The sequence below is a fragment of the Microcaecilia unicolor genome, chromosome 1 (assembly GCF_901765095.1).
Source record: "Microcaecilia unicolor chromosome 1, aMicUni1.1, whole genome shotgun sequence".
In the NCBI taxonomy this organism is placed as follows: Eukaryota; Metazoa; Chordata; class Amphibia; order Gymnophiona; family Siphonopidae; genus Microcaecilia; species Microcaecilia unicolor.
Genome location: NC_044031.1, coordinates 759,913,601 through 759,940,939, shown reverse-complemented (window position 1 = coordinate 759,940,939; position 27,339 = coordinate 759,913,601). Strand labels below are relative to the sequence as shown.

The following is a 27,339-nucleotide window of genomic DNA, read 5'->3' as shown; positions in this document are numbered from 1 at the left end:
GTCCTTGCTACTTGTGTGACCCCTGACGCAGGCGCTGTGCGCCGAAACACGGCCCGTGCCGGGTCTTGTTGAAGACTATTTTATAAAGGTGTATGATTAAAGGAACTGTGTCCCTATTTTTGAGGCCCCTGGTACTTTATTTTTGCTTGTTGGGCTTTTGTTTGTACTTAATTTAAAGAAAGGTGCACATGAGGCCAGAGAGATGGTTAACATATAGATAGGTAAAAGGCGTTAGAATATAAGGGGCTCTTTTATTAAACCGTGCGTCTGCGCGCGCCAAAATGGAGTTACTGCCCGGCTACCTTGTGGCTCTTGTGGTAATTTCATTTTTTTTGCGCACGTCCGAGAAATAATTTTTATTTTTGGACGCGCGTGGGTCATTACCGCCCAGTTACCACATGAGTCGTTACCTCTGGGTCAAAGGCTGGCGGGTAAGGTCTGAGACCCCAAAATGGAGATGCGCCAATTTTGATTTTGCCACACGTCCATTTTCGGCAAAAAATGTTTTAAAAAGGCATTTTTTGCAGGCGCGCTGAAAAATGGATTTGCGCCTACACTACCACAGGCCATTTCTCAACGCACCTTAGTAAAAGGACCCCAGGGTGACTAATTTAAACAAAGTTGCACATGAAGAGATAGATTTTACCAGTTTTTAGTTAAACATGAAATTCTGGTTGATGCTTAAGCTCTCAAAACTTAGCACTACCTACTCTGTGACTTAGGTCTTTGCAGTACCGATGGCTTGATAGTTACTGCTGTAAATGTTAAGTTGCTGTGGTTGAGGTCCTGCCTCATTGCTTCAGCAACCCGGTGGCATGCAAGCTGTGGAATTTTTTTCAGCCTGCTTAGTAATTAAAGGATTAGTTGGTAATACCTTGTAGTCCTGAAATGACTTGCCCTTTCGTTTGTTGACGGAGGAGATTGTTTTAAAACCAGTTTCTTCTTCTAGTGTTGAAGTGTGATGATGCAGGCACTGCCGTCTCTGCAAGATTTTATTTGACCTTGAAAGGACAAATGTGGTATCCTGGTGGAAATTAAAATATACTTTCTGTGCCACTCCCAGCAACCTCCAGTTTTTTTTTTTAAATGATTTATGCATGGGTGAACAGAAATCTGGGGCAATCCAAATGCAGGGCAATGAATGGATCCATCTGAACTGGCTGATTCTGAGCAGGACTTGTGCCTGTTTCTTTGGGGGTTTTTTTTAATTTACATTTTAATTTATTACTAAATACATAGAATAAAAAAGAACTAAACAGTCCACATCAATGTGGAGCAAAGACAGAAATATAAAAAGGGAAAAAAATAAAGGAAACCAACCAGATATTCTAATCTATTACAATCAGATCCACAAATTACGTCTAAACTTCCACCTTTTCCTTTTTTTCCTTTTTTTTTTTTTTTTTGCTGCAATAACAGAAAAGATTAAAGTTGTACAGGATCATAAAATACATCTTATCCTGAAAAGAAGCAAGACATCGAAGAAATAAACAGAAAGCAGATACTGAAAGTCCAAACAGGTTCTTTATTTGTACAGACCCTATGTGGCCATGTTTCGCCAATAAGGCTGCATCAGGGGTAGTGACTGTACTGCTATGGATTTGCAGCCTGCTTCACTGACACAGACTACTCAGTAATTACTGTGGATTCTTTTGGATTCGTATTAGGTAAATGAGACCTTTATTAGAGGTTCTAAAATCTACAATGATTAAAATATATACAATGATTATCCATATAACTGAAAAGAAACAATACCTATAATCATTCTATCTATAATTAAACAAAACGTATCTATAAACAATCATTACATCACTGGTCTCTACATCTAAGCAATGCTAAGAGTTCCTAGACCAGGAAAAGAAGCAATAAAACAATCATCATCCATGCTCTCACCATCAGCTGGGGGGACCCTGTTCACAGTGAAAGCCAGGAGCTTCTTTGACCAGGAGTCTGGTTCTACGCAGTGCATCCACCCATAGATGAGCTTCCCACTTCACTGCCAGAGGGCCCCCCCTTTTTTATTAGGTTTAGAACTCATGGTCAGAGCTAAGGAAAATTACAGAATGCTTGAGAAACAAGCCACACTGTGGGAATGTGGTCATATGTTTCCCAGTCCAGGTGGCCAGTCTGAACTTGAAAACAGGCTCCACCTTTCCCTTCACATAACAAATGAATTAGAGCTGTGTCTTATCTTTTACATTCCAATTTATTTTCACAGAATCAAAGTTAAGCAATCATTTTTAAACAGAATTACTTCTAATCACAAATACAGACCCCGAGTGCACTTGTTGGTCAAGGCAGATAGAGTTGAAAAGCAATCTCTAAAATCCTTTTTATTACAGTGACATAACACAGCTAACCAGGGACAAGGAAGGCTTAACCCGGATAGCAAAACTGATCATCCAAGATGACTTCAGCAGTAGTTTTTTCACAGAAAGTGGAGCAGCAGCTTCATACCTACAGGGGTATTGGAGGAAGAACTCATGCCTGTTCTATGTGGTGGTTGTCCTTCCATGAGTGCATTCTTTTCGCCTTATGCATGAACTCCAATCTTGATGATTCATAAACCAAAGCTGTGTTTCCTGCATAGTGATATGCAGTATATTGTACCATGCCTTGGGACATGTCCAAGATGTATCCTCTTAACACTTCCTCAGATTGTGCATTTTGTTCCTGATACAAGGATATTTTGAATAATAGCATTTGTTCGCACAAGACTTTGTTCAGGACATCCTTATTAAGAATACGATTGCTGTTTTCTAGCCATACGTTTTAAACACGTCTCCCAGATGAGAGCCCGAAAATGGACATGCTGCAAAATCAAAATTGGTGCGCGTACATTTTGGGTCATTGACCTAGCGGTAAAGACTCGCGTGGTAACCGTGCAGTAATTACCTATGCGCATCAAATGCCACTTGGCGCGTGTCCGAAAATAAAAATTTGGGGCACCTGCCAAAAATGAAATTACTGTAAGAGCCACGCGGTAGCCGGGCAGTAACTCCATTGTGGCGCGTAGACGCTTACGCAGCTTACTAAAAGGGCCCCCTTATTTTCTATCTCTTCTTACCTATCTGTGGGCCCTGTTTACTAAGGTGCATTAGTGTTTTTAGTGTGCCTACACTTAGCGCGTGTGCTAACCATGTAGGCGCCTATAGGGATATTGTAGGCACATACGTAGTTAACGCGCGTTAAAAACGTTAATGCACCTATAACGCTGCTTAGTAAACAGGGCCCTATATGTTAACCTTTCGATATCTAATACAATCAATGGCCCTAAGCCATGCAGATTATTGCAACGGAATCTACGTGGGTTGCAAAGAACAACTCATAAAAAAACTCCAGACCGCCTAAAATACATCAGCCAGGCTGATATTCACCAAAACACGCTTCGAAAGTGCCAAACCTCTCTGAGAAAAGTTGCATTGGCTCCCAATCAAAGAACGGATCACCTTCAAAATCTGCACCTTAGTCCACAAAATCATATACGGTGTAGTCCCAGGATACATGACAGACCTTATAGATTTACCAATAAGAAACAGTCAGATCGTCAAGATCCTACCTAAACCTACACTACCCAAATTGCAAAGGACTGAAATACAAAACAACCTACGCATCTGGCTTCTTTTACATAAGCGCACAACTATGGAATGGCCTCCCAAAAGCTGTGAAAACAATCCACGACCACCTGAACTTCAGGAAATCACTAAAAACCAACCTCTTCAAAATGGCTTACCCCAACGACCCCACGTAAACCTCTTCACCCAGCAACACAGCATGACTATGATCGTACTGGACAACACGCAATCTTCATCCCTTGCGACCCTCCACTTATAACTCATATGATCACTATACAACCTTGTATCTGTTATCAGTCGACTGGGCAAACGTCTTGACGGTACTATGTAAGCCACATTGAGCCTGCAAATAGGTGGGAATATGTGGGGTACAAATGCAACAGATAAATAAACCATCTGGCCTCGTGCACCTTTCTTTAAATGAGGACGAAATCCCTTTTACTGTCCTATCTCCAAAGTTCCATGGTATGAGGGTAATTTTATAGCAAGGCACCTAAGTTAACGGAGCAGGAAGGTTGCATTATGTTGCCTACTGGAATGTGTTTTTACAAAAATACCGGCAGAGATTCCCCAGAAATAGCATCTAGATGGTGAGTGTTAGCATGACTGGCCAAACTCCATCCCTGAGCACATCTGTTCTACAAGTACACGCAGGCTTGCAGCGCTCATAATATTACATGTGTAAAACAGCCTTCCACAGACACAAAATATTTATATAAATTTACCCTCCCTGTGCATAAGGTGAGTTCAGCTGCAATAGCTTTGTTACAGTGTAGATTAGACCAGATCCTTCATTTGGGCATTATATGCATGACTCATTTTCCAAGTGCATATGGAACTGTAAGTGTACAACCAAAAGGACCTGTTTTTGGTCCTGATGAAAAAGATAATTTCATTAGCACAAAGGCTGAACTTAAGAAATGCTGTCAGGGTTGGTTGAATGAGAATCGGGTGTTTGATATGGTTTACAGCCACGATTGAGCTGCTGGACTTTGAGTCCCTGTTGTGCCCCTTCCATTTACCCTGTGTATTTCTACTGTTGTTGTAACAAAAAAAGATACCCTTCGCCACGTGGCACATCACAGCCCTAAAATATTTCTAATTTTCCATTTAATAGGCTAGAAAAATAGCCAGCACTACCCATGGCCCTGAAAAAAATGGACAATCTAACCAGCTTTCGCAAATCTTTGAAGACACATCTCTTCAACAAAGCCTACTAAGGACATCCTTACTAAATCATTCCTCAAACTACTCAGATGCATCAAAAACACCTCTCGCAACACCCTACCTAGCACCTTGCATCTAAATTACCTACCTTAGCTTATTATCGACTGTATCTAAGATCATGTAATGACTGCATCATAACAACACTCCGTAAGCCACATTGAGCCTGCAAAAAGGTGGGATAATGTGGGGTACAAGTGCAATAAATAATAATAAGATAAATGCAACAAGTAATGGAAGGGTAAGTCAGTTTCTCTTACAGATTTCCATTGTACCTTTTCAGAAGAAAACACTAAAATCCCCATGACTGTTCTCAGCATGAGCAAAGCTAAAGGGCAGATGTCATTGAGGTACTGTTCTTTCAATTATCAATAGAAATCAAACAAAATAAAACTTGGAAAAGAAAATAAGATGATACCTTTTTTATTGGACATAACTTAATACATTTCTTGATTAGCTTTCGAAGGTTGCCCTTCTTTCAATTGAAATCTATTTCTGAACAAACCCTTCTTTTTATGGATCAGTGGTGCCATCTTGTAGCTAATGTGTGTATTGCAAGTTTGTGTTTATCGTGGTTTGAATTTATCCCCCTGGCACTTTCTGACAGTCTTTTCTTCTTCAAACCCAGCAGTAAACAATTATTTAATAATGTCTGAATAATTTAACCAGAAATTCTTTTTTAGTGGGATGGGACGACTTCCCTATGAGGAAAGGCTAAAGCGGCTAGGGCTCATCAGCTTGGAGAAAAGGCAGCTGAGGGGAGATATGATAGAGGTCTATAAACTGAGTGGAGTTGAGCAGGTAGATGTGAAGCGTCTGTTCACGCTTTCCAAAAATACTAGGACTAGGGGGCATGCGATGAAGCTACAAAGTAGTACATTTAAAACAAGTCGGAGAAAATTTTTCTTCTCTCAACGTGTAATTAAACTCTGGAATTCGTTGCCAGAAAATGTGGTAAATGTGGTTAGCTTAGCGGAGTTTAAAAAAGGTTTCGACGGCTTCCTAAATGAAAAGTCCATAGACCGTTATTAAATGAACTTGGGGAAAATCCACTATTTTTGGGATCTTGCCGTGTATTTGTGACCTGGATTGGCCACTGTTGGAAACAGGATGCTGGGCTCGATGGGATGATGCCGTATCTTGACTTCTGTTAACTTTCACTTGAATTATTTACTCAAAAATGGATATAAACTTCAAAATACAGTATGAGAAGATGGAAGCATTTTACTTAGATTGGAGAGGTTTTCAACCCAGTCCTTGAGGCATACCCATTGGATTTTCAGGATATCCCAGTGGGTATATCCTGAAAACACCGACGGCTGGGTATGCCCCGAGGACTGGGTTGAAAACCCCTGACTTAGAATGACAATTTCTGAAAACAATCTGTGAATTATTTTTGACGTCCAAAGCTATTTCAAGTCCTAACACACGGCATTTTTAGAATTCCAAAAATTAGAATGTAATTCATCTTACTGTTCTAAGTGAGGCTAGTGCAGGGGTATCGGATGCCCTGGTAAACTATGAGCCTTGCATCCCCCTCTCTATTTTGTGCCTGGGAACCCCCGGGGAGTTTCAGAATTAAACTAGACCGTTTTGATTATCCCAGCTTCTCCCATCCCAAAATAGTCCATGTAAAAGTGCAGGTGAATGTGCTATTTGAAAACTACCGAGACTCCGTTAATAGAAGCACTTGCTAATGGTTTTGTTTTGTGAGGTGGGTGGGTAGGTTTTTTGTTTTTTACATTTTTGGAATTTTCTGGCTATCTGCAGTTAGTGTTTTTGACTGCAGATGCTCTTTGGTCCTGCCCTGATCCCCCAAAATCAGCCATCCTAGATGACATCCTACATTCAATTTTGAAAATTATTGAAAACATACTTATTTCAGGATACATTTGAAGATAATCTGCGATAAAAGGCATTAGTTGGTAGGTTGTATTAAATATGCAGAACAATTATATGTTAATTATGTACTTGTTTATCAATGGCTGTTCAGTAAGAATTGTTTTTTATCTTTTAAGAATGGTTGTTTTAGTTTTGCTTTCCTATCTATTCGATGGAGTTTCTTATGTTTGTTTTATCATTCTATTTTAACATTTAAACCGTTTTTGTTTTGTAACCACAATTTGAAACAGTATAGTAAAATGAATAAACGAAATGATAAACGAACTAGGGGTCTTTTGTTAGAAGATTAGCCATGTTTTCTGCCACAGGATCCATTTTATTCCTAAGGGTCCTGCTGCAGATAACATGCGCTAATCATTAACAAAAGACCCCACTAATTTGCCTAATGATTAAGCTTACCTTGCATTTAGTACTTCTGAAAGTTTTTCATTTGAAAACAGAGGCAGAAAAGAAATTATAATTCTCTCATTCTTTTTTAATGAGAAGCATGATGCATTAGATTTCATGATTAAAACTTCGAGTATGGGAAGAGCACTTGAGGATCTGTGAGGTGGAGTACATGCTTGAACCCCCTTTTTACATTCCATTTTTCCACAAACTATATTATGTTGTCAACATATTAAGGCTAAAGGTTTGGAATTAGAAAGTAGAGTGTTGCATGGGGACAGAAATTTAACCTATCCCCAATGGAATCTTACCCATACCTGCTAAGATCCATTCCATACCCTTCCATCCCTGCTCGTATCAACCAATGAGGGTTCCAGGCCTCATTCTGGTGCTCCAGCTGCCTCTCTGTGCATTCGAAGCCTCATTCTGGAGTTATCAGAGATTTGACTACATTCTCGCTGGAATCCCATTCCCATGCAGCTCTCTATTAGAAAGCTGAATAATATAATCAAAATCTTCAAACATGCAATACTGTACTATTCATCTGCCCGCAACCTCGGTGTCATCTTTGACTCCTCCCTCTCCTTCTCTGCGCATATCCAGCAGATAGCCAAGACCTGTCGCTTCTTCCTCTATAACATTAGCAAAATTCGCCCCTTCCTCTCTGAGCACACCACCCGAACTTTCATCCACTCTCTCATTACCTCTCGCCTTGACTACTGCAACCTACTCCTCACTGGCCTTCCACTTAGCCATCTATCCCCACTTCAGTCCGTTCAGAACTCTGCTGCACGTCTTATCTTCCGCCTGGACCGATATACTCATATCACCCCTCTCCTCAAGTCACTTCACTGGCTTCCGATTAGGCACCGCATACAGTTCAAGGTTCTCCTACTAACCTACAAATGCACTCGATCTGCAGCCCCTCATTACCTCTCTACCCTCATCTCCCCTTACATTCCTACCCGTAACCTCCGCTCTCAAGACAAATCCCTCCTTTCAGTACCCTTCTCCACCACCGCCAACTCCAGGCTCCGCCCTTTCTGCCTCGCCTCACCCCATGCATGGAACAAACTTCCTGAGCCCATACGCCAGGTCCCCTCCCTGCCCATCTTCAAATCAATGCTCAAAGCCCACCTCTTCAATGTCGCCTTCGGCACCTAACCACTACACCTCTACTCAGGAAATCTAGACTGCCCCAACTTGACATTTAGTCCTTTAGATTGTAAGCTCCTTTGAGCAGGGACCGTCCTTCCTTGTTATTTGTACAGCGCTGCGTAACCCTAGTAGCGCTCTAGAAATGTTAAGTAGTAGTAGTAGTATTCCACCGGGCTCTGTACCCCAGAGGTAATTGCATCCACTTACCCATATCAGAGAGGAGGAGAAGAGAACTTTCAAAAAATACAGATGTTCGAGCATGGGCCAGGGCCGCCGAGAGCCAGAGCCGGGCCCAGGACAGGGCCGCCCCCGGGCCATGAACTAACCTTAAACGCCTCCTTCCTGACCTTTCACCACCTTTGCGGCAAGCAGCAGCAGGGCAGACCTCTCTTTCCTTCCATGCTCCGCCCTCGCGGACGTTACGTCAGGCGAGGGCGGGACACGGAAGGAAGGAGTGGCCTGCCCTGCTGCTGCTTGCCGCGAAGGTGGTGAAAGCCAAGGAAGGAGGCGTTTAAGGTTAGTTCGGGAGCGACGGCAGGCGGGCCTGACTGACTGCGGTGGCGCCGGGCCCCCTCCGGAGGCCTGGGCCCGGGGACTTTTGTCCCCCCCTGTCCCCCCTCTCGGCAGTCCTGGCATGGGCTATTCAACTTTTACGAAGTAAATACATTTTTGAGGGGAATTTATTCTCATTAATATAGGGCAATGTAAAATTATACATTTGCTCTTGAATTGCTGCTTTGAATTCTGGAAAAAGCATTCGTGCAGTACCTGTTTACCTCTCCCTTCCTCATGTTTCTGCTGACCGCTTTTGTCTGTGAATTTTTCCAGATCTGTGTTAACTTGAGAGTCTGTAAAAACCACATTAACAGTACTGGTAGGTCTTCTCTTAAGCTCCATTTACACAGCTGCAACCACAGAACAAAAATTCAGTTTAATGTGATTTTTAAAAAATGTGTCCTATCTTGTATTAAACCTCCAGAACAGAGCCTCAATGGATGCCAACAGGTCAGGCTTTCACAATATTTCCAATGAATATTTAGGAAGTATATTTGCATTCACTTCATTTGCATATGTTGGTTACCTTGAAAACCAAACCTGCCTATGGCCCTTGAAGTTCCCCGATACAGATCAAAGCTGCTTTTTTTTTTTAAATTTAGGTCTCAAGCTCCAGCTGATTAGTATAATAAGTAATCATTCCCTATGTGTAATTTTGCTGTTTTTCAGGGAAGCTGAAAGAATGGACTCTGATTCTATATGGAACAGCTGAACCCCCTTACAGCAGCACCCTGCATTCACATTATCCCCAGCCCAGAGTACAGGAATCCAGTATGGACATGGATGCCTCCAAAGCTGCCTTGTATCAGAGTCACTTGGAGTTGATGGAGGAGGAGGAGGATTATTTGGGTAAGAGCAAAGTACCGTTCTTTCTTATCATCTGCTGCTGCTGCTGCGTGGATTGCACACGCCGTTCCCCCACAAAATTAGGTCCCCGTTGCTGTTTACGAGCCCAAGTGATGGGGTGGTGATGCTGAGTGCTTAGGCCCACTGTTCGCAGCCTTTTAATGTTGGCAGAAGTCTAGCCCCGATCTGTAGAGCATAATCCTCTGGCCCGGTGACAAGCACTGCAAAGAATTGGGGGCTGGATCGAGATGCTGGTGGAGACGGCAAGTGGTGTCTCTCTCTGTGCTGCTGTGCTTTCTAGGAAGGTAATAGGCCAATATTTAAACCCTGCAGCCAGTGTTTCAAACAAAACACCAGCCATGGCCAATGGCGTTCTGTTAGTGTTTTGTTCTTTAAGGGAGGGTTCTGGTGTGTTAAAATGGTAAGCAATTCAGCTACAGGCAGTGGCGTAGCTACGTGGGGCCGGGGGGGGGCCTGGGACCCCATAGAATTGGCCCTGAACCCCCCTGCCAACGACCCTCTCGACACCCCCCCCCCCCCCCCCCCCCGCTGTCGCCTGCCTTTGCTGGCGGGGGACCCCAACCCCCGCCAGCCGAGGTCCTCTTCTTCCCGCAAAAGGCTTTCTTCTGTTTCTGACGTCCTACACGTTGTACGTGCAGGACGTCAGACTCGCAGAACGAAGCCTTGCAGATCAGCTGAAGGCTTCATTCTGCGAGTCTGACGCCTTGCATATACAACGTGCAGGACGTCAGAAACAGAAGGAAGCGCGGGAAGAAGAGGACCTCGGCTGGCGGGGGTTGGGGTCCCTCGCCAGCAAAGGTAGGCAACAGCGGGTTGGTGGCGGGAGGGGGGCGTCGAGAGGGGCGTCGGCAGGGGGGGCAAAGTTGGTGGTGGCGGCATCTGCAATGGCCGGGGGGGGGGGGGGGGGCTAAAATGTGCCCCCTCACCTCAGGCTCTGAACCCCCCCCCCCCCTGCCGGTCTGGCTATGCCCCTGGCTACAGGTGAGTCTCTTTCTCTTTTGTTGTTCTTTTGAGGTTAATATGGTAGGCAAATGGGCTTTCAGATGTGTCCTTTTATAACTTTAATTGCACTGAATTATCTTAGTGTTTTTATGTTTTATTTTATAATAGTTTTCTGTATTATTTATTTATTTATTTATTTATTGCATTTGTATCCCACATTTTCCCACCTTTTTGCGGGTTCAGTGTGGCTTACAATATGAGTTAAATGTTGGAAATACAATTTGTTACAGATTGGTTATGGATTACATTTTGCATAATTATGCGAAACAATTGAAGTGTCGTTGACAGTGTAACAATGGAGCACAAACATTGGAAGGAAACAATGGGAGCTTAGAGGGCGATAAGAAGGCATAAAGACATATAATATATATCTTTCTGTGATTGAAGATATGAATGATGTGATTATACAATTTAAGTATATTTCTTTGTTCCCCCACCTAGAGTTGTAGGTACCCTGGTCTAACATTTCGTAAATAAATAAAAGTATATTTGGCACCATTAAATGAATAGGAAGTGGTGCTGAACATAACATTGGCAGTGCTCTAATATTCTGCTGCTGTACCTATAGCTAAGTGGTTTAATTTAGGCCAGAAAAGTGGCTGTCATGTCTTTAAACAGCATAGCTATACAGATAGCACTGGAGCAGACTACTACTACTTATCATTTCTATAGCGCTACTAGACGTACGCAGCGCTGTACACTTGAACATGAAGAGACAGTCCCTGCTCCACAGAGCTTACAATCTAATTAGGACAGACAAACAGGACAAACAAGAGATAAGGGAATATTAAAGTGAGGATGATAAAATAAGGGTTCTGAACAAGTGAATAAGGGTTAAGAGTTAAAAGCAGCATCAAAAAGGTGGGTTTTTAACCAAGATTTGAAGACGGCCAGAGATGGAGCTTGACGTACTGGCTCAGGAAGTCTATTCCAGGAATATGGTGCAGCAAAATAAAAGGAACGGAGACGATGAAGAAGACTCTTCGACTGGCAAACAAAGGTACCTGATGATGCGGCGGGGGGGGGGGGGTGTCAAATGTAGAGGGGGCCAGGGCGTAATCTGTGAGGGCCCATGCCCCCATGGCCCCACGTAGCTACACCCCTGCTGCTGGGTAAGCAGAACACCTCTAGATGTCAAGACCAGAGCTCTAACCACTAGGCCACTCCTCCACAGATTTCCTTTCTCAACTGTGCTTGGTATAAAGTTTAATATTTGCTGTATTGTGCTGTAAGGGTTTTGGTGGGGAACACACCCCCACCCCTGGGAATGCTGCTTAGCCACTTTGTGAGGACAGCTTTGTGTTGTTGAGCCTTTTGTGTTGTTGAGCCTGAGCTGCTGGTACATTTTACTGGATATGTCTTGTCTCTCTTTTTCTAAGGTCCCTGTCACCCGGAATGTGGCGACCAAGGCTGCGACGGCCCTGGAGCTGATCAGTGCCTGAACTGTGTTCATTTCAGTCTGGGGAGTGTCAAAAGCGGCAGGTAATAAAGTAGCAAAACACGTCTGTGTTTGGATCATTTTTGTTTTCCGTTCTGTAGATGGAGGTGGTTGTTAGTTACATAAGTACATAAGTGTTGCCATACTGGGACAGACCAAAGGTCCATCAAGCCCAGCATCCTGTTTCCAACAGTGGCCAATCCAGGTCACAAGTACCTGGCAAGATCCCAAAAAAGTACAAAACATTTTATGCTGCTTATCCCAGAAATAAGCAGTGGATTTTCCCCAAGTTCATTTTAATAATGATCTATGGACTTTTCCTTTAGGAAGCCATCCAAACCTTTTTTTAAACCCCGCTAAACTAACTGCTTTTACTACATTCTCTGGCAATGAATTCCAGAGTTTAATTACACGTTGAGTGAAGAAATATTTTCTCTGATTCGTTTTAAATATATTACTTTGTAGCTTCATTGTGTGCGCCCTAGTTCTAGTATTTTTGGAAAGTGTAAACAAGTGATTCACGTCTATCCGTTCCACTCCACTCATTATTTTATAAACCTCTAACACATCTCCCCATCTCCCCTCAGCCATCTTTTCTCCAAGCTGAAGAGCCCTAGCTGCTTTAGCCTTTCCTCATAGGGAAATCGTCCTATCCCCTTTATCATTTTCATCGCCCTTCTCTGTACCTTTTCTAATTCCACTATATCTTTTTTGAGATGTGGTGTCCTCAATTATCAGGCACTGGAAGAAAAAAAGATTTGGCATGTAGAATTAGTGTGCTTGGCATTTTGGAAGTGAACATTTATCTAGATTAACAATACCACACCCCCTTAATTGTTTGGCCCCTAATTTAAAATAAAGATCATGACATTATGGAATAGAGTTCTTTGTAATGCAAGATACTGAGCTGTTTGTTCACTGTCTTTCTGATAAGGAAGCAGGCCCAGCTGGTGTAACACCTCAAACTTAGAGTGGTAGATACTTGGAATGCTCTCCCGCGGGAGGTGGTGGAGATGAAAACGATAGCGGAATTCAAGCATGCGTGGGATAAACATAAAGGAATCCTGTGCAGAAGGAATGGATCCTCAGAAGCTTAGCCGAGATTGGGAGGCGGGGCTGGTGTTTGGGTGATGGGGCTAGTTCTGGGCAAGACTTCTCTACGGTCTGTGTCCTGAAAATGGCAGATACAAATCAAGGTAAGGTATACACAAGAAGTAGCACATATGAGTTTATCTTGTTGGGCAGACTAGATGGACCGTGCAGGTCTTTTTGTGCCGTCATCTACTATGTTACTATGTTAGAACTGGGCAGAAACGTTCCTTCTCCTGGGTCTGTTTGGAAAAGGACTTTCCTGAACACGCCCAGGAGGATGAACGTTTCTGACCAGTTCTGGTTGACTTTGAGGTTTTATACCAGCTGAATCTGCTTCCTTTTTTTTCACCATGTTGGATCTAGTGGACCGTCTGTCTTGCTGTTTTCTTACTTTTATTTCTGATAATACAGGAAGTGTGTGAGCATGTGCCCTTCCGGATTCTTGGCAGATCCAGTGGCCAGAAGGTGCAAGCGGTGTCACAGAGGGTGTGAATCCTGCGTGGGCAGGAGCCACAATCAGTGCACATCCTGCAAAAAAGGCTGGTTCCTACATCAAGAAACAAACACCTGTGGGACAGTCTGTCCAGCTGGATTTTATGCCAATGAAGGTGAGAATAGAAAGGATTTTGTGAACCCTGCAGAGAAGGGGATACAATCCTGCTTTCAAATGCAAACCAATCTACCCCTGGATTAGTTAAATCGGGGGTCAATATTCAAAGTTATTTTATTTTGTTACATTTGTACCCCGCGCTTTCCCACTCATGGCAGGCTCAATGCGGCTTACATATTGTATACAGGTACTTATTTGTACCTGGGGCAATGGAGGGTTAAGTGACTTGCCCAGAGTCACAAGGAGTCGCCAGTGCCTGAAATGGGAATCGAACTCAGTTCCAAAGTCCACCACCCTAACCACTAGGCCACTCCTCCCGTCCATTTAAATCTCGTTTGTGAGGTAATATCTGAGATATTCAACAGCACTTAATTGGAGAGTTCCCTGAAGGACTGAAATACAAAACAACTTATGCAGCCGGCTTCTCCTACATAAGCGCACAACTATGGAATGGGCTCCCAAAAGCTGTGAAAACAATCCACGACCACTTGAACTTCAGGAAATCACTAAAAACCAACCTCTTCAAAAAGGCCTACCCCAACCACCCCACGTAACCCTCTTCACCTACCAACATAGCATGACTATGATCGAACAGGACAACACGCAATCTTCATCCATTCCGACCCTCCACTTCTACCTCATACGATCACTATACAACTTTGTATTTGTTATCCACCGACTGGGCAAACGCCTTTGACGGTACCACGTAAGCCACATTGAGCCTGCAAATAGGTGGGAAAATGTGGGGTACAAATGCAACAAATAAATATCCCCTTTGACCACCTTTGCTATTGGACTAACTTAATACATTTTTTTATTAGCTTTCGAAGGTAACCCTTCTTCAAATCATTTCATGCACTTTGTAGATATCCGAAAACCTGATTTGCATACACTACCTCCATTATATGCAAATCTCTTTCATGCATATTCATTGTGGATATCCTGAAAACCTGACCAGCAAAGGGGTACTCCAGGTCTGACTTGACAAATACTGGCTTAGAGCAGTGGCTGACAACTAGGGAAGTTTGGAGCTCAAATTCAGCTTCTCCTGCAGCTGCTGTTTGTTCCTATGAACAAGTCACATCACCCTCCATTGCTTCAGGTACAGGCACTTTGGGGCAAAGAAATAACCAACTAAGGTATTAATATTTAAACTAATCCTTTTCAGAGACAGGGAGGCGGTAGAACTAGAGGTCATGAGTTGAGGTTGCAGGGTGGGAGACTTAGGAGCAATGTCAGGAAATACTTTTTCATAGAAAGGGTGGTGGATGCCTAGAATGCCCTCCCACGAGAGGTTGTGAAGACAAAAATGGTGACTGAGTTCAAGAATATGTGGGATAAATACAAAGGAACACTATATAGAAAAAGGATGGAATCCAATTAAAGCAAAACGTCAATGACCTCGTAACTGGAGTGGGCTTTGATAGCAGATTCAAAGGTTGGGAAGTGAGACCAATGCCAGATAGACTTCTACGGTTTGGGTCACATAAGTGGCAAAAACAGATCAGGATCAAGGCTGGGGTGGTCTTTGACAGCAACTCCAGAAAGTAGGACTGGTGCCGGGCAGACTTCTGCGGTCCATGCCCCAAAATTGGGAAGGAGAGAGAGTTTAAGTATGCCAGGGCTTCACCCTGAAGAAGGAACCTGTGCAGAGAGCCAGATTCATCTCTGACCACCTGTCACGAAATGCCTAGCCCACCCGCCTGGAGCTAATCCTGTGGCCACTTAAAGGGGCTATCCCCAGCACAGCTCAAGTCTGCCTGCACCTGGGCATGTGCTCTACACTAGCACCCACTTTCCGCCAACTGGGTCCCAACCACCTCTGGGACAGTCTCCTTCTCTTAAGGTATTCCCCAGTGATTTCTAGGACACTGGGACCACACTCCCAGTGGTCCCACAGTTCCTAGAAAGCACCCACAGACCCCAAAACACAAACCACCAGGATTCTTAGTCCAGACAAGCAGAGACAATAAACTAAAGCTTTATTGTCATGAAAAATTAGAACAGTGAAACAGAAAAGGTGCAATCAGCAAACAATAACGGTTAACTGAATATGGATCAGTTATAAAACTAATTAATGGACCTATTCTTTGGGGAAAGAAATTATCCAAATCCATTTTACAAACTCTACTGGCCTTGACCATATTCTCTGGCAGCATATTTCAGATTTGAAGCATGGCCTGGCTGAACAAATACTTTCTTGGATTTCTTTTAAGTCTGCTACCAGTTGTTATTTTCATAGCCTGTCCCTTGCTCCTAATATTGTTGGAGAAAGTAAATAACTATTCCCTGCTTACCTTTCCCACACCACTTATGATTTTATAAACCTCAATCATATCCCCTGTTTAAAGAGCCCTAAGCTGTTGAGCAACACCCTTATCTGTGGATGCCTTATTAACACTGTTTTTCTTTTTTTTTTTCAAAGGTTTGAAGCATTGTCTGAAATGTCATCAGAACTGTAAACAGTGTATTGGAGGTGCAGAAAAATGTACTGCCTGCAAAGATAAATTCAGGTAACTCCTATGTCTGTTATGTCCACTTGAACCGGCAAACTAATATTGGAAATTCAAGCATAGTCACAATGCCGTTGCTAAGAGACATCAAAGACCCACCTAGCAGTGGACACTCATGTTGTCCTGTTGGGAAGTGGACATGGCCTAGAATTTACTCATGTTAAGTCAGTTTCTGCTGAAACAGCCAATCCCGGATGGATTTACCATTAAAGTTGGTTGTAGCTGCATGCTTGTCCTTTTCCTGTCAACATTACCAATTCAATGTCATCTGGGAAGAGAGAGACCTCTATTTGATTATTCATTCCTCCGTCCACTTGCAGTGATGTAGAAATCACATTAAAAACAATTGCTCACTTATGCCTTCATTTAAAACCTTCCCAAACGACTCTACCCACCCTACAATTTCACAGTTTCCAATCTCCAGCCCTCAGTGTTCCACCTATGTACTTTTCGTCAACAGCGATACACAAATGTAAGCGTAAGAATCATACGGTTCAAAACAATTGAGAATTTTCTAAATCGGCAAAACCGAGCTAAAAGTTTTCTCCCGCTCTTTCAACCTTTTACAGCCTACCTATCAAACACCCTAAAAAAATAAAACTTTCTTAAATCGCAAGTCTCTCAACTCCCAATCTGTCAACCAAATGACTCCCAGACGGCAGTGTTTCACCTGTTTTCTAAATCTAAAGTAATCCAGCTTGCACCTTAATGAATGTTTGTGTTTTATGTTATACTAGCCGTTAAGCCCGTTAAAACGGGCTAGATTTGTGTTTTGCAAAATGTAATAATTCTCACCTTCATCCATCCATGTCCAGCAAACCTCCTCTCTCCCCTGCCCTCCCCTCCCCTGATCCATGTCCAGCAACCGTGCTCTCTCCCCTGCCCTCCCCCCCCATGTCCAGCAGCCCTCCTGTATCCCCTGGCCTCCCCCCCTGTCCACCAACCCTGCTCTCTCCCCTGCCCTCCCCCCCCCCATGTCCAGCAACCCCTGCCCTCCCCTCCCCTCCATCGATCCATGTCCAGCAACCCTGCTCTATCCCCTGCCCTCCCCCCCCCCTGTCCAGTAGCCCTCCTCTCTCCCCTGGCCTCAGCCCATCCACCGACCCTCCTCTCTCCCCTGCCCTCCCCCCATGTCCAGCAACCCTCCTCTCTGCCTTGCTCTCTCCCCAAGTCCAGCAACCCTCCATTCTCCCCCCTGCCCTTCCCCCATGTCCAGCTACCTTCCTCGCTGCCGCTCCCTCCCCCCTCTGTGCCGGGCCCCCTGCACTGACATGAGAGTGCCTCTCACCTCCATGTGAAAGCGCTGCAGATCACTCTGCTGCTGCCTGCAGCGCTTCCACACGGAAGTGAGAGGCGCTGTCATGTCAGTGCAGGGGGCCCGATACGGAGGGGGGTGGAAGCGGCGGTGATGAAGACATCGGGATGGGGGGGGGGGGGGTGGAGGTTGGTGCGCCGGCGATGTTGGTTCGTTTCAACTTTCCAGGTTCCAGCGGCAGGCAACGTCCGACTCCGTTTCCCTCTCTGTTCCACCCTCTGATGTCGTCACGTCTTGAAACAAGGGCGGGACAGAGAAGGAAGTCTCTACTGTCCATTTGCGGGTGAGTCGGTCACTTGCCATTTATATGTTTGATGCATTATACTCTTTAAAGAGAAAGATTTGTCTGTGGTCCATTGTCCCAATATTTCAGCCTAAGTACACAGGACAGGTGGCACTTTGACTGTTGAAGATTCCAAAGATTCCCTGGAAACATGTCATAGATTGTCACACCCACCCCAAATCTGATGCAGGGCTTAGATGCCCCCCCCCCCCCACCCCCCCCCGTGTCAAGTTCTGGCACCTCCCCCATTTCTTCCTTCACCCGCTCTCCGAGTTACCTTCTTTCTCCGAGATTGGGTGGCAGAGCCGGTGACGGGAGGCGGGGATGGTGCTGGGCAGACTTATACGGTCTGTGCCAGAGCTGGTGACGGGAGGCAGGGATGGTGCTGGGCAGACTTATACGGTCTGTGCCAGAGCTGGTGGTTTGGAGGAGGGGATTGTGCTAGGCAGACTTATACGGTCTGTGCCAGAACTGGTGGTTGGGAGGCGGGGATAGTGCTGGGCAGACTTATACGGTCTGTGCCATAGCCGATGGTGGGAGGCGGGGCTGGTGGTTGGAAGGCGGGGATAGTGCTGGGCAGACTTATACGGTCTGTGCCAGAGCCGGTGGTGGGAGGCGGGGCTGGTGGTTGGAAGGCGGGGATAGTGCTGGGCAGACTTATATGGTCTGTGCCCTGAAGAGGACAGGTACAAATCAAAGTAGGGTATACACAAAAAGTAGCACATATGAGTTTATCTTGTTGGGCAGACTGGATGGACCGTGCAGGTCTTTTTCTGCCGTCATCTACTATGTTACTATGTTCCAAAAGCCGGCAGTGGCAGCGATTCCCATATGCTGCCCTGCCACCAGCACCGGCCACTTCGCTACTTCAGCCGCTTCTGAGGAAACAGGAAGTTACAACAGAGAGGCGGGCTGCAGTAAAGAGAAGAGGTGGGTGCTGGAGGCAGTGCAGTGTATGGGAATCCCTGCCGCTGCCGGCCTTTGGAACATCGAGAAAGAAGGTAAATTTGGGAACGGAGTGGAGGAAGGAAGGGGGGAGATGCCGCTCCCAGAAGAGTGTCACCTGAGACCCCTGCCTCAGGTGGCCTAACGGGTCTGGCTTTGATGTCATTAATGATTTCGCATTCAGAACACAAGACAGTTTGTGATACTGGTGGACACAGTTGCTTCCAGTCCTTAGAGGAATTGCAAGAAAGTAGCTTGGAGTGGTAGTGATGGTACATTCAAAGTGGATATTCCTGCTTATTAGAGAAAGGCACAATCTAAGTAAACACTTGTGCTGCAGGGTGGGAAATTTTAGTTGGAGTTTCTGGACTGCTGGAGTTGACAGGGCTTGGGGCACAGTGTAGAGGCAGTGTGCTTGTTCCCCTAAGTGGGCAGGAACTTAGAAGGGGCTTCCTGGCCAATCTCTGGGCAACGTGTAATTAAACTCTGGAATTCGTTGCCAGAGAATGTGGTAAAGGCGGTTAGCTTAGCGGAGTTTAAAAAAAGGTTTGGACGGCTTCCTAAAGGAAAAGTCCATAGACCGTTATCCACTATTTTCTGGGATAAGCAGTATAAAATGTTTTATATTTTTTTGGGATCTTGCCAGGTATTTGTGATCTGGATTGGCCACTGTTGGAAACAGGATGCTGGGCTTGATGGACCTTTGGTCTTTCCCAGTATGGCAGTCAGTGGCGTTCCTAGGGTGGCTGACACTCGAGGCGGATTGCTGATGATGCCCCCCCCCCCCCCCCCCCCCGGCGAAAGGACCCCTGGGTGCAGTGCGACACCCCCCCACCCCCGGCAAAAGGACGGACACCTCCCCCCGGCGAAAGGACACCCTCCCCCAGGTGCATTTTTACCTGCTTGGGGGGGGGGGGGGGTGCCGCGCGCCTGTCGGCTTCGCTCGTTCCCTGCTCTCTCTGCCCCGGAACAGGAAGTAGCCTGTTCCGGGGCAGAGGGAGCAGGGAACGAGCGTTGCCGACAGATGCACCCCCCTTGGTACGCCACTGATGGCAATGCTTATGTAGAGAGTGGGAAATGAGCTAGAAATGGAGAGAAAATAGGAAAATTAAAGGAAAAAAATTTCCAAGACCCCACACACAACTATATAAAAATAAAAGTGCAATATGTGTTAATCTTTTATTGTGTTGATCTGTTGTTAGGGGAATACAGGAACACAGAATGTGGTACACAGATGAATTCATTAAGGTTTTAGTTTGCACTGATGTTTCACGGCATTCACTCATTTTTGTGACATTTATATTCATGGAAAGTCCTATTTCTGCAAGTAATTTGTTTTGCACAAATAAATATGCAAACATCTGATTCTAATCTTTGCTGACTGGAGAAATGGACGCAGACAGAGTTTAGTGTAGCTCCCTCATCAGAAAAAAAAAATCTATAATTTATTAACGTCACTATAAGCTTCCTGGTTAAGCTGGGCTGTTTTTCAAGATACAACTCACATTTATCTGATTAATAATTGTGTGTCAGCATAACAAGCATCTATTTAGCCAGATAAGTGAGCAAGTGAAACATCATAAATTCAGTTGTCATGTTCCATTATTTTTCTTTTTTCTTTTTCTTTTTTTAGAGATAATTGATCATTTCTAGATTTATGTTATTTCCGTAACTTCTTTTTATCTACTCCTTTTGCAAGTGAAAAGTGTTTTCTTTGGTTGAGAGCAACAAGAGGGACTATAAGGTACTGTCCTATTCGTAACAAATCGGTCACAGCTAGGGAATCTGGTAGCTGGGGTCCTGGAAATACAGGAATGTGCTTTAACCTAATGAGCAAATCAGGGCCATTTTACTTCGGTTAGATGATGGGTAAATTGCAAAAATGAATAAATTTGCTTTTCTTATTGCTCTGATTTTACCAAGTTTTATTTAGGATTTACTATCCCGCCGATCCTCAGGAGCTTAACCAAGATTGGATAGCAGAGCCGGTAGTGGGAGGCGGGGCTGGAGGTTGGGAGGCAGGGATAGCGCTGGGCAGACTTATACGGTCTGTGCCAGAGCTGCTGGTGGGAGGCGGGGATAGTGCTGGGCAGACTTATACGGTCTGTGCCAGAGCCAGTGGTGGGAGGCGGGACTGGAGGTTGGGAGGCAGGGATAGCGCTGGGCAGACTTATACGGTCTATGCCAGAGCCGGTGGTTGGGAGGCGGGGATAGCGCTGGGCAGACTTATACGGTCTGTGCCAGAGCCGCTGGTGGGAGGCGGGGATAGTGCTGGGCAGACTTATACGGTCTATGCCAGAGCCGGTGGTTGGGAGGCGGGGCTAGTGCTGGGCAGACTTATACGGTCTGTGCCCTGAAGAGCACAGGTACAAATCAAAGTAGGGTATACACAAAAGTAGCACACGTGAGTTGTCTTGTTGGGCAGACTGGATGGACCGTGCAGGTCTTTTTCTGCCGTCATCTACTATGTTACTATCGGGGCAAATGTCTAGGCAGTTTACTTGCTAAGATTACATTCCAGTAATTCAGTACTGTTAGTATGGGGCTCCAGAATATGGGGCTTTAGGCCTAATGCTGGACATGACCTGAGACCCTATATGAAGCTTGGATATCTGTGTGTGTAGCTAGGCCTCTAGGTTAAAAGGACAAATGAAACAAGCTTGCCTTTCCTAATAGTGAAAGCAGAACTGCTCTAATGAACTCAGCTACCGAGAACAGATGTTCATTGTTTCTTAACAATGAAACATGAGATAAGAGCGTGCCTGTTAGCTCCTGAGCAATTAAACAGAGGAACTAAAATATCTGTTAATGAGACAAGGGCCATATAATTGAAATGGAATTTAGGGGAATATGGAACCACTAGTATAAAAGGCCCGTTTCGGTAGGCAATGAAACGGGCGCTAGCAAGGTAATCCCCCCTGCAGCCACCCATCTGGTCTCAGGACGCCCTCCCCACCAACCCTCCTCTCTCCCCTGCAGCCATGCATGTGCAGTGGCCCTCCTCTCTCCCCTGCCCCCCCCCCCGCAGCCACCAATGTCCAGCGACCCTCCTCTCCCCCTGCCCCCCTGCAGCGTCCCTTCTGTCTCCCCTGCCCTCCCCTGCAGCCACCCATCTGGTCTCAGGACCCCCTCCCCACCTCCCTCTTCCCTGCCCCCCTCCAGCCACCCATGTCCAGCGACCCTCCCCTCCCCACTCGGCGCATCACCCAAGCCCCTACCCCCCCCCCCCTTCGGGCACATCAACCCCCTCGCCACCCGCACCTGCCAATACTAACGCTGTCTGGCCGCTGCTGCGTCTCCTGTTGAGCAGCAGCGGCCGGTACAAAAAGAAAAAAGCCAAAAAAAGATTTTAAACCTGAAACGTGGCTCCGTAGACAACCATCTGGCATTGGCTGTCGTCTCTGCAGCCGCTCCTCTCCCCTCTGACGTCGCTGCGCTCCTCCGGGGTCTTCCTGCAGGGGCAGTGACGTGGAGGGGAGAGGAGGAGCAGCTGCAGAGATGACAGCCAATGCCAGATGGCTGTCTACGGAGCCACGTTTCAGGTTTAAAATTTTTGGGGGTTTTTTTTTTTCTTTTTGTACCGGCCGCTGCTGCTCCACAGGAGACGCAGCAGCGGCCAGACAGCGTTAGTATTGGCGGCTGCAGGTGGCGAGGGGGTTGATGTGCCTGCTAGGGGGGTAGGGGCTTTGGTAAAGCGCTGGGGGGAGGGTCTTGGGTGATGCGTCGAGGGGGGTAGGGGTTTTGGTGTTGCGCCGGTGCTTGGTTGTTGCGCCGAGAGGGGGGGCACTGAGAGCTGATTCATAGGCAGGGGGAGGAGTAGGGAAACATGCTCCGCGTGCCTGGCTCGCGGTTTTGCAGGGCAGGGGCTTGGTTGTTGCGCCGAGGGGGGGCACTGACAGCTCCACATGTTTCCCTACTCCTCCCCTTGGCTTGGAATCAGCTGCATTCTAAACTGCCTAGCAGACCACCTCCGAGGGAGGCACGGTCCCAGGCACATTAGAATGTTGAAGGTGAGAATTATATAAGATGCCCCGTCCTACTAAGTGTTCTAAACCCCAGCCTTGGCTGACCTCTAAAATCCGCTACCTTCTTTCCTGGGCCCGCTCTGCTGAATGTTCTTGGCTTAAATCCCACACCCTTCCTGACTTCATTCATTTCAAATCCATGCTAAACTCCTTCCAGTCTGCCCTTTCACGGGCCAAACAGGATTACTTCACCCAGTTGACAAATTCCCTTGGTGCTAACCCTCGACTTCTCTTCGCCACACTGAACTCTCTTCTCAAAGTGCCTCCGTCCCCAATTCCCCCCTTCTCTTTCTTCTCAGACCCTAGCTGAGCACTTCCTCTCCATTGTGGTACTCCAGGCGGTTCTGGTTGTAGCCACAACTGCGTAATTGTTCTTTTACCCATCAAGGTCGCTCTTTTCAGAAATGCTCTCAGTCCCTCTGGTGGTTTGCCACGGATGTTATACACATCAAAGAGTTGTCCCGGTGTTGGATGCCATTGTACCTTCCACATTTGAGATACTTGATGCCCCAATTTTATCCAGAAGGGAAGTACCACTGCGCAAAACCAAAACATATGGCCTAAAGAGGCTCCCATTTGTCCACATTTTGGGCAATCATCTGTGGCTCTCAGGGTCGCTTTAAAAGCCCTGTGTGGCGAAATGTAGAGCCGCAGAATAAATTCATATTGCATTTCCTGCCATGCCACGTTCTCTTGTCACCTGGTGCACACCTGTCAGGCACAGTTTTATCTGTTCGGGGTTAGGTTTCCACCTCAGCTCTTGGTGCCACTGTTGCGACACAGGTCCCCTGTAGATCTCTGAGGTGGTGATGAAAGTAGCGAAGTTGCACCTTTAATTGGGCTTCCAGGGCCAGGAGATCGTTCATGGAGTCCCAGATTTGTTGCGTAAGGTCTGTTGCAGGTAATGTTCTAACATAATGTCCAAGCTGCATGTATTGGAAATAGTCCTTCTGCCCCAACCCAAACTCTTCACACAATTCCTGAAAGGGCTTAATGATCCCTGTCTCAGACACCACTTGAAACAAATATTTAATACCACAGTCTTCCCATTTCTTAAACAAAGCGGACCTTCCCCCCTCTGGGAACGCCAGATTACCTTTAATGGGTAGCAGGGGGGTCACTGCTTTATTCCATTTGTATAACTTACCCAACCATTTCCATGCTATGCGCAAAGGGTTTAAAATGAACCCATATGGTCCCAATACTGGTAGTTCCTCTGACGGGGCATGAAGCCAGTAGGCAAATTCCATTGGGGCAATCAGAGAGGTTTCCACTCCAGTGCAAGAGAAAAACTCTTTTGATCGGAACCAATCAGATAAGTGTCGCAAGCAGCATCCTATCGCTATGAGTTTTAGATCCAGTAACCCCAGTCTCCCCCCTCCCCCCCCCCCCCCCCCCCCCCCCCCCGGGCAGGGCCTCATGAGATTCTTCAACCCTATGCGTGCTCATTTACCCTGCCATAGGAAAACTGTAAGGGTTTTGTGTAGCCACCTCTCCTCTCTATATCTCATTATGGCGGGGATCATCTGAAAGACGTACGTCCATCTAGGGAAAATGAACATATTATACATAGCAATTCTCCCTTTTAGAGATAAGGGCAAACCCTGCCAATCTTGCAAAAATTCCTTTGTTCGGGTCTTCAAGGGGTCTATATTCTCCTTATATAGGTTCGCTAAATCTCTTGGTATATAAACCCCTAGATACTTAAGTGTCCCTGTGGCCCACTGAAAGGGGAATGGTCCCTCCCACCCCGCCTGCAGCTCCTCTTGTATCGGGAGGGCCAGTGATTTATGTAGGTTTAATTGCAAACCTGAGAAGAATCCGAATTCATCTATGACTTCTAGCAAGCGTGGGACTGAGGTCTTCGGTTGGGTAAGCATAAGGAACATATCATCCGTGAACGCTAGCACTTTTATCAGATGTCCATGTAGTGTAACTCCCTGTATGTCTGGGTCTAGCAGAGTCGTACGTAGAAGAGGCTCCAAGTATAGGAGAAACAGAATAGGGGATAGTGGGCATCCCTGTCTAGTGCCCCACTCTACCCGGAAAGGCATAGATCTAGTACCATTAACCAGTATTTGCGCAGTGTTGTTGTAATAGAGCGTCTGAATTGCTTTTAAGAACCAGCCACTCAGCCCAATATACTCGAGCACTTGAAACAGGTAGTCCCCATTGACTTTATCGAACACTTTGGCTGCGTCTAGGCTAACTAATAATAGGGGGTCTCCCGTAACTTGTCCATAAGCCACCGCCAGAAGGGCTTTCCGTACCTGCTGTACCGCCTGTCGTCCTTTAACAAACCCCACTTGGTGTTCTCCTATCAAATCTGGGATATGAATCATCAGTCTGTTTGCCAGCACTCAGGACAAGATCTTAATATCTACGTTAATAAGGGAGATGGGTCTATAGGAATCTACCTGGTCTTTGGGTTTGCCCGGTTTAGGGATTAATGTTATCAATGCCTCGTTTTCCCTTGGTGGAAAGAACCCCCTAGTCACTACTGCCTCAAAGTAGTCTACCAAGGCCCCGCACAACTGAGGAGTTATCATCTTATAGTACTCATTGGAGAAACCATCTAGCCCTGGAGCTGAGCCCAGCTGTAGGGCTTTTATTACTTTGAGTATCTCTTGTGCTTGAAGTGGCGCTAGCAATGCTTGGCGGGCTGTTTCTGTTAGTTGGGGCATTTTTGCATCTTCCAAATAGTCCCGGGTCCGGGGGCCCTGAACCCTGTCTTTGGAGCTGTATGTTTCTATAAAGTACTCCCGGAATGTATTTACTATATCTTGTAGCTTGGTGAACTTGTCCCCCTTGGGGCTCGTTATCACTGGGATAAATCTCTGGGAAGTATGTGATTTAGCCACCCTTGCTAGCAGTTTGCCCAATTTGTTCCCAAAGCGTTGAAAGTTCAAACGCCGGGCCACCAACTGGTTCATAGCACGTTCATGGATAAGGGAGTTTAGTGCTACCAAGGCCGCTGACATTGAGTCCCTGTTAACTGGTGTGGGGTATTTTAGATATTTTCTCTTGGCTTTCATGTAATCTGTCTCTAGCCGCAAAATACCCACCACCAGTCGTTTTTTCCTAGCACTTTGAAACGCTATCACTTCCCCTCTCATGACCGCCTTGGAGGCCTCCCAGAATTTATTTATTTATTTATTGCATTTCTATCCCACCTCTTTGCGGGTTCAGTGTGGCTTACAATAAGATATGAATAATGGAAATACATTTGTTACAACTTGGTTATGGGTTACATTGTACAAGTTATGCGAGACCATCGAAGTATCGTTAGGAATTTAACAATAGGACATCAACATGGAAACATTGGGGGAGACAGTGGGAAGCTTAAAGGGCAGTATTGAGACACAAAGACAACTGGTGTACATATTACTGTGAGTAAGTGTATGAGTGATGTGGAATTACGGGGGATGAGGGTCAGAAGTGGATGTATGAAGCATTCTCCGAGGACAAGCAGGCTGCTTGTTCTCACTGATGGGTGACGTCCACGGCAGCCCCTCCAATCGGAAACTTCTCTAGCAAAGTCCTTTGCTAGTCCTCGCGCGCCCGCGCGCACCGCGCATGCGCGGCCGTCTTCCCGCCCGAAACCGGCTCGAGCCGGCCAGTCTTCTTTTGTCCGCACTCGGTACGGTCGTGTTTCGCCGTGTCGAGCCCCGGAAAGTCGACCTCGCGCGTCCAAATTTATTTTGACGTGTTTTTTTCTTCGGAAAAGTCTTTAAAAGTGTTGGGAAGTGCTCCGGAAACCCCCCCCCCGGGTTTCGTGTCAACCCCTTCCCGTACTTCCAGCTTTTTGCCCCGATAAGTTTTCTTTCGTCGTCGGGGTAGGCCTCTTTTCGGCCTCGGTCGAGATTTTCTCCCTTAAAAATTTTTGGTGCTCTTTTTCCGTCATTTCGGATTTTGATTTCGCCGGCGTGATTTTTCCGCCCATGACATCGAAGCCTTCCAGCGGCTTCAAGAAGTGCACCCAGTGCGCCCGGATAATCTCGCTCACTGATCGACACTCGTCGTGTCTTCAGTGTCTGGGGGCCGAGCACCGCCCTCAGAACTGTAGTCTGTGTTCCCTGCTTCAAAGGCGGACTCAGGTAGCGAGATTAGCCCAGTGGAACGTGTTGTTCTCGGGCTCTTCGTCGGCATCGGCACCGGGATCTTCGAGTGCATCGACGTCGTCAGCGTCCAGACCATCTTCCTCGGCCGCCACTGCATCGAGTGCATCGAGGCATCGGGCCTCTGCATCGGCGCCAAGGTATCGGGCGACTGCATCGACGTCGGTGGTACCGGGACCTCGTCTGCTGATGTCGTCGGACGGTGGTGCATCGTCAGGAGTGCAGGTGAGGGCTGTCCATTCCCCTGCTGGTGGCGGTGAGCCTTCGGGTGGGTCTCCTCCTACCCTGAGGGCTCCTGCGGTACAGCCCCCCCGAGACCGACCTCCGGCC

The 27,339-nt window shown here is 46.3% G+C and overlaps 1 protein-coding gene across 1 annotated transcript in view; it reads left to right on the top strand.

The window, feature by feature from the left end:
• The window catches only part of PCSK6 (proprotein convertase subtilisin/kexin type 6), a gene marked incomplete in the record, with an annotated part of 362,327 nt that overhangs the window by 296,528 nt on the left and 38,460 nt on the right, over positions 1-27,339 (top strand). Inside the window, 4 exon segments of the mRNA XM_030189752.1 lie at positions 9,471-9,650; positions 12,050-12,152; positions 13,612-13,808; positions 16,236-16,323. Of these exon segments, the coding sequence (XP_030045612.1) occupies positions 9,471-9,650; positions 12,050-12,152; positions 13,612-13,808; positions 16,236-16,323 (568 nt within the window).